At 37.5% G+C, this 7,786-nt stretch overlaps 2 protein-coding genes across 2 annotated transcripts in view; one reads left to right on the forward strand and one right to left on the reverse strand.

The window, feature by feature from the left end:
- The window catches only part of LOC107086468 (60S ribosomal protein L26), a 4,942-nt gene extending 2,465 nt beyond the window's left edge, over nucleotides 1-2,477 (reverse strand). The window contains exons 1-3 of the mRNA XM_015377437.1: nucleotides 2,363-2,477; nucleotides 1,582-1,753; nucleotides 1,351-1,491 (exon numbers count right to left, since the gene is read on the reverse strand). Coding sequence (XP_015232923.1) covers nucleotides 1,351-1,491; nucleotides 1,582-1,749 — 309 coding nt within the window. The 5' untranslated portion in view covers nucleotides 1,750-1,753; nucleotides 2,363-2,477. The remainder of the gene's footprint in view (nucleotides 1-1,350; nucleotides 1,492-1,581; nucleotides 1,754-2,362) is intronic.
- Nucleotides 2,478-2,985: 508 nt separating this feature from the next.
- The window catches only part of LOC107086445 (serine/threonine-protein phosphatase 2A 55 kDa regulatory subunit B beta isoform), a 116,583-nt gene continuing 111,782 nt past the window's right edge, over nucleotides 2,986-7,786 (forward strand). Inside the window, exon 1 of the mRNA XM_015377392.1 lies at nucleotides 2,986-3,251. Within this exon, the coding sequence (XP_015232878.1) occupies nucleotides 3,173-3,251 (79 nt within the window). The 5' untranslated portion in view covers nucleotides 2,986-3,172. The remainder of the gene's footprint in view (nucleotides 3,252-7,786) is intronic.

Here is a 7,786-nt window from a genome sequence, read left to right on the forward strand (position 1 = left end):
TTCATCTAAAAAGGTGGACTTTACCATTCAAAAAACATTAAGTTACATTTCCATTAGAAAAAAGAACTAATTATTATTCATATTGTTTTTAAAGGCAGCAGCCAAGATTATACTTTAATGTTTACCGTTTTCCATCAAGTGCACCTGGATTTATTTCACATGACCAACAATATTTAGGGTCAGGCAATAAATGTCTTCTTAACATGAAAAATGTTTTTTGTTAAACTAGCCAATAGAGTTTGTCAACAGACAGAAAGATTGTCTTTCCACTTTGTTTGCTGCTGAGCGTTAACCAATCAGGTAATATAAATCAGTCAAATAATTGATTTTATCCTAAATGTAAACTAACTTACAATTACTAAACAAATCACACCAGCTCTGTACTATTTGAAAACTTTAATTACAAAAGCTCTCCTTTTAGTTTTAAAATGTCTGTTGATATTTAACACACAACTAGGGCTGCATGGATCAGAAAAGGACATAATTTAATCCTACGGTAAAAACTAGTATAACTTTTAAATAAATGTTTTCTAATAGGGGAGGCTGTTGATTTCATAAACATTTCTATATTAGTAGAGGCCAAAGGAGCAGTTAAACAGATTCCTATAATGTCTGAATGTAAACAGGGCAAATAATAAAAGCACATTTAATAACAGAGCTTTTCCCTGAGAAGCTTCTAGACAGCTTTAAATTTGGCTCTTTGGTCACTTTTAACAAACATTGAAGTTAGAAATGCTTGTTTCGTTTTAATACATGTATGAGCCACAAATCAGGCAACAACACTGCCAGCTGATGAAGCAGTGCAGCAAAGTGGTGTTTCACTGCTTTTTCAATGTTTCACTGCTTTTTCAATATCAGGACCAAGATGATCTTCATTACCGATCCCAAATTTAAAACATGGCAAAGAAAGAAATATAGGAATCAATTTTGGATCTGTAGTGGGTTATTTAGCAGATGCACAAAAAGTAACACATCTATGACTAAAACCGAGACAAAAGAACACAAAACAAGTTTCAAAAACTGGACCAATGACATACAAATCCCATAAGTTGAAGCTGTGTAGGACAACTAACAGTCTCCAGTTATACTCAAACATGTTGTCCATGTTTTTAAAGCTGACACCAATAAAACACAACATAGTATGGCTTCATTACACATCTGAAACACTACGATAATAAAATAATAAGCACAAGGCATCAGAGCCATCTCCTGTCAGTCACTCATTACCACATTAGGTGCAAACATGACCAAGTCACCCTACATGGGTCACTTTCAAACTGCACAGCAGACTTGTTTACATTGAGCTGGCATGTTTTCTACAGGTTGAGGGCCTCTGCTAAGTCATCTCACCTTGCTGGGGTGGATCCCGACATGGACTGTGGTTCCGTTGGCCTTCTCTCTCTGCACACGCTCAATGTAGATGACGTATTTCTTCCTGTAGACTTGCACCACCTTGCCAATCTGCTGCCCCTTGTAGTGTCCACGGACAACCTGAGACCCAAAGCATCCCAGGTTCAGTAACAAGTTAGGACTACTCCCATCAAGCTGACCAGAAGTCCTCAGCTCTCAAATCTACAGTACCTGCACTTCGTCGTCTTTGCGGATGGGCATGGACCTCACGTTGTACTTCTGGCGGAGCTCCTTGGAGAGCGGGGAAGACATGATCTTCCTCCTGATGTGGGAGGGGGCATTGAAGTGCCTCTTGCGGTTCTTGCGACGTGAGGATGTTACAAAAGGATTCAGCTTCATGATGCTGTGGACAAAAACAAGCAGGCTATTACATAAAACAGCAAAGCTGGCATTTCAAGCAGAGATCAGCTCCATAGCTGTCAAACCTCTCAAATATATCGACTGAAAATACAATTTATATAATCTAATACTAATTTAAACGCACATAAAACCGGAGTAGCAACAATAACGTATCGTATAACTGTCCGCAAATACAAGCTATTCAACTCCTAACCTAGTAAAGATACATGCTAAGCTAGCTAACAGCGCACAGTTTACAATACAAGCTAAAGGCGAACATATATTTAAATATTTAATTATAACGGAAACTTCTCAAATTATTTAGAAAGAATGTGTTTAACTACAGAGCTCAAATATGTGTCTCTTTCAGCTGAAATGTAATCATTTCCCTCCAGTGGTAACAGACATGCGGATAGAGCTAGTAGCTAACAGGGAAACCCAACACAGTCTGTCCGTATTTAATAATCTATCACTATAATTAGATAAATACTATATGTGATTTACTGGTAAAGGTGTTCACATTGTGTTGTTACATGTTCATGAACACATAGCAACACTAAACGGAGGATGGATGGTGATAACTTTGGTGAGTTTCTTGTACAGGAATCCTTACCCTGCCGATTGCTCCTCTATGGCCGGCGGAAAAGAGGCCTGCAAACTACTTCCGCCTGCATTAGTTGATACTAAAGTCTCGCGAGATTTCCAGCCTCTTCTGAAAACGTCGCAAATAGCTACATGTAAACAACAATAAAGAACGCATTCTTTTTCACTTTTAGTACAGACGTTTCAACTACTTCTGAGAACATTTTTATATTTTTAATATTTCTATTTTAAGGTAAGTGAACCAATTTTGCATTTGTTTTAAGTTTCCTTATTTTTTTTGTGTTACTACGAGTTAAAAGCCTGTTTTAGAATACTCTACACCACATAAACATTACTCTCATTGGGTTATTTTATTAATGCCACGTTACAACTTTTATTCGTATTAATAAAAAGTGTCACAAGATGGCGCCAAACCTAATTAATAGATAATCTGCTCAGCAAACAAGTTTTGTTTATGATTCATGCAGTTCATGCCTGTGTTCGTCACTGTTTATCTTCCTGTTTCATCTCCGTAATCAGCTGCAGTTGCTTTGCTCACTCAGAGCAGCAGCAGAGAGGCTGTCCTCTGACCTCCCTCAGCTGTCAGGACAGCAGCAGACCACCGGTGTCCTGCTTAACCAACCCGGCTTTGCTTCCCCCTCCGCTCGGAGCGCAGTTCTACCAGAGATGCTGTCATAGCCCCCCCACCCAGCCGGACATAACAACCTCTTCCCCCTCCCGCATCTCCCCGCAGACCGTCCCTGGCTGGCCGCGGCGGCAGCAGTGCGGATGTGGAGCCCGCGACGCAGCGCTCTTCACCCGACGGCACGCAGCGGAGAAGATGAAATGTTTTTCCCGTTACCTCCCGTACCTCTTCCGCCCTCCGAGCACCATCCTGTCCTCCACTTGCCACACCGAAGGTAGGGTGGGACCCCCCGCAGAGGGGGTGGGGGGGTCTTAGGATAAACTGTGAGTTGTTTAATTTGTGACATAATTGGATGCATGGAGAGAAGTTATGCTGGCAGTGGATTTTACAGATGTGCCACAATGCATTAAGTAGTTTCTTTCTTCTTTAGATGAAACCAAAGGGGAAAATGTAAACATATCTAATGCAAATACCAAAAATATGAGTGTTTCTGCTGGGGAGCCTGTCATGTCTATTAATTTTGCTGCAATTAAATGAGTTAACACTTTGGCCTATAGCCTTAATAAGAACCCAGAAAGTTCATTTCAGTTTATATGTACAGCTGAAGATACAAATATGGGCTTTCTGTATGGAAGGAAATTTCTAAGTAGCTGGAATCAAGCACCTGTAATCGATTGTGAGAGTGCACTTGTGCATGTAAAGTTTATGCAAAGGAAATGCTCAATAGTGAATAAGCTGTTAAAGAAGTTAAAAGCATTAAAGCAGTTAAAAATTAGGCCTATAGCTTTAACAAGAACTCAGAAAGTCCAGTTCAGTTTATTTCTATCGCACCAATTCACAACACATGTCATCTCAGGGCACTTTACAGTTCACCAGATCATCCAGTCGAATTGATTCAAAGTTTTCTATCTTTTTTTTTTTTTTTACAGTGTCCTGTCTGGCAATGTGGCAATAATTGTGTTGATGCCAGACAGAGCCCAACAGATTTTACTTTCACAAGTGGAGCAGTACGGCTATCGCCATAGTGTTCCTCTTGCTTTATGCATATAAATAGCTTTATTATAATTCATGCAGAAAATATTACAGATTATATGGACACTGCAATTTAAGTAGAACAGGAAATTAAAAACAGGAAAAAAGAGAAAAGATGAAAGAAAGAGGAGATATGAAACATATTCAGTCTGCTTCATCACCTGCAAAGAGATGTAAAAAGAACAGCACAACCAATGGATATAGTATAAGAGATACAATAAAGTAACAGCTTGAAACTATCGTTGAAGTATATGTAGTATTATTTAATCTGACATGTATACTGTGGTAGCTGAAGGTAGAATTATGGGGCTTTCAGTATGGAAGTAAATCTCTAAGTAGCTGGAACCAAGCACCTGTAGTTGTTTGTGAGAGTGCACTTGTGCAGGTAAAGTTCATCCAAAGGAAAAATGCTCAGTAGTGAATAAGCTGTTAAAGCAGTTAAAAGCATTGAAGCAGTTAACACTTAGGCCTATAGCTTTAAGAAGAACACAGAAAGTTCACTTCATTTTATTTATAAAGCACCAATTCACAACACATGTCATCTCAAGGCACTTTATAGTTCACCAGATCATCCAGTCGAATTGATTCAAAGTTTTCTATCTAAGGAAAACCAGTTGAAAGCGTTGACTCATTGACTCCAAGGCAATCCCTCACACTAAGCATGCTTTTGGCGACAGTGGAGAGGAAAAACTCCCTTTGAACAGGAAGAAACCTCCAGCAGAACCAGGCTCAGTGTGAGCGGCCATCTGCTGAGGCCGACTGGGGTTCAAGGAGACAGAAGCAGAGACACAAAAAGCAGCTGTTAAAGGCGGCCCTATCTTCTTTCCCCAAACTGACTTTGTGGAAGTCAACTAGCCAAATTATCTTACTTATTCCAGGCATTTTATTAGATTTATCAAGTGTTATAACCTCAGATTAACTCAAAAAGTAAAAAAAAAAAGTTAACATTATAATTCTAAGAATATAAAAGAGTTTATTTTTTTCTAATACTATGCTAAACTATGATGCTATTAGTAATTAACTTCATAATCTGTAACAGTGGCACATAAACTTTTTCATTTCTTTAATTTTTTCCCCCCAGTGTGGAAAGTGGAGAGTTGTTTTTGTCACTTTCGTCAGTAGGCTACAAATAGCATCCGTATCTGACACCTTTCATCTTTAATCACCATTTACAGCTTAATCATCCTGTAGTGCTGTTTCTTTTTGATTTATTTAATTTGCTTTCTCAATAAATTTCAGTCTGTACTGGCTGATTTGTGAACCACAGTGGGGTCCCATTGCTAACTTTGGGATCAGTTGTTTTTTGCTCAGTCTTTGGCAAAAATGTAGAATAAACACCCCTTAAAATTAAGCTGTAGATTGAATTTACATATTGAACAATATATTAGATCGTACTGCTTTTTAAAAAGCAACACAGGGCTTTTTAGACAGAAGTTTTCTAGCTTTCCACCCGTTGACCTACAGTCGGTGCACAGCAGCAGAAAGGGGAAATCAGTTCTTCCTCCCTTAAAGCTCCAGGAACATCCTGATCTCTCCAATACTCTGTCTGGGATCTCATTCATGGGATTATCATTTGTATAAATTACCTGAGGGGTCATTATTGATGTTTTGAAACCGTAAAACCTTGTTCTAAACTATGTATCCCTGTAAGATGTCATAGAATGGTTTTCTGGTGTCAGCACCATTGTAGCTTTGACCCTGCCTGAAAAATTAGGGACAAAATACAAAATATTTTGCATTTTTTGAACCTCGCCAAAATTTTCTTTGAAATAAACATTGCAAAACACTACCAAAATATTATTTATAGCACAAAAAAGTAGTACAGACTTTTAAATCTAAATGTTGTGTAAAAAATATACCAAATTTGGACTCAATCAGATGAATCATATTTATTTTAGAATGGTATTAGTGAGAAATTTCTTAGGCGGAGAGGCCATTTTGGCACATTTATCCAAAAATGTCACCAAACTGTGCCAAATGTGTTTTTTAAATCAATACTGGGGGTTTGTTAAAATTACGAGGTCACGTAGCAGCTGGACCCACCGGTCGGTCCGTAGGGTTCTAGGGGTTAAAGCCTACAGTCCAGAATGTGTTGCACTAGTTATTTTCCCGCACTGGAAAAAGGATCTAAAAATAAGTAGAAATGTCTTAAAATAAGTGTATTTACTCTTAATTTAAGTAGGTAAATGAGATAGTTTGCCAATGGAATGAGTATTTTTGCTCTTAAAATAAAAAAAATAGATAAAAAGCACCTAAAATAAGACAATGCAATTGTGTTTTCTTATTGTAAGTGTAAATTGTCTTGTTCCATTGGCAAAATCTCTCTTTTACCTACTAAATCCAAGAACAAATACACTTATTTTAAGAAAAAACAACTTATCTAGATTTCGATTTTTTTCTAATGCGTTGTTCCGTAATTTTTCAGTTCCTGATGGCTGATGACTTCACATAACGGCCAGTTGATTAATCCTGCAGATTGTGCCATTAGATGTGTCCCATAACCAGCCATTTAATAGGTCATAATGTTGAGACTAAGGTTTTGCATTATTAAACTTTGCACGGCTGTCCTTCTTCCTTCCTGTGTGTGCTCTGCTGCTGTTCTGGTTCAACCCTTTGGCTCAGGAAGTAAGATACTCTGATGAATAACAGCATGTTATCATACTTGAAGCCCCCCCCTCACATAGCCTGACCTATTTATGTGCAGTACAGTCTATGTTTATGATAAGAAATGCGTGGTTCTCAAACTGTGGTACTAGTCTCTACGGAGGTACGCGGGCTGATCTTAGTGGTATTAATAATACATTTTGGTCCTGATTTCATAGTATTTATAAAAAGGTTAAATATAAAGATGCAATAATAAGCACCAGCAGTTTTTTCTTTGCGCAAATTTCTCTGTCTTATCAAATTCTTCTCAAAAGATAAGGGCGACCGAGAGACTTTTAAGAAGCCCCGGTCTGAAATGAGGTGGACCACAGGAAACAAACAATAAGACCAGGCAATTATGTGTAATATGTGGGTTTTACTGGTGAGAACTGAAACTTTAAACAGGGAATGAAATAACATCATTAGTTACCATCAATTCCAAGTATTCAGGGAATTGTATTGAACTGACAAAATCGCAATAAGGCTAACTGCTATTAGCATTTCTAGCTCTAAAAAGCTCTCTCTGTATGTTATATTTGAACACAGCTTAATGTGTGGAGCTTAATGATTTATTGAGATGAGTTAGATGATTTTAAGAGCAAATACACACACAAATGTATATATGCCAGACAGGATTTTATAGCTGACTCGTTGTAGTTCTGTTGTAAAATAAAATTGAAGACAAGATAATAAAGGTTGAACTAAACAAAAGTTTTGCATAAGCAGGCAAATACTTTTAGAGCTCTGGTATTCATAGCTTTAAAGTTTCAAATGGCATTAAGACTGAAATACAACTTTAAAAATAATAACTTGGAATTATAGGATTTGATAAAAGAGGGATGGATGCAACATGCTGTTCATTTTAGAATCCGATCTGCATCTGCAATATTTCTATCAACGCATTTCTAAGAATAAGCTGTGATCAAACTGGACAGATTCTGTTTGTGCTCTTGATTTTTTTTTTTTGTATGTATCTGTTTTGGAAATTTAAGGAGTTAAAAAAAATGTAGTGATATAGTGATTTAAAAAGTCCGTATAACAATAAATACTGAAGTGAACTAAAGATGCTGAGAAAAAAATATTTGTGTGTACCATGTGTCAAGTAAAAATACTTCGTTACTGTACTTAAGTACA

The sequence above is a fragment of the Cyprinodon variegatus genome, unplaced genomic scaffold (assembly GCF_000732505.1).
Source record: "Cyprinodon variegatus isolate N-32 unplaced genomic scaffold, C_variegatus-1.0 Scaffold8, whole genome shotgun sequence".
NCBI classification, from domain to species: domain Eukaryota; kingdom Metazoa; phylum Chordata; class Actinopteri; order Cyprinodontiformes; family Cyprinodontidae; genus Cyprinodon; species Cyprinodon variegatus.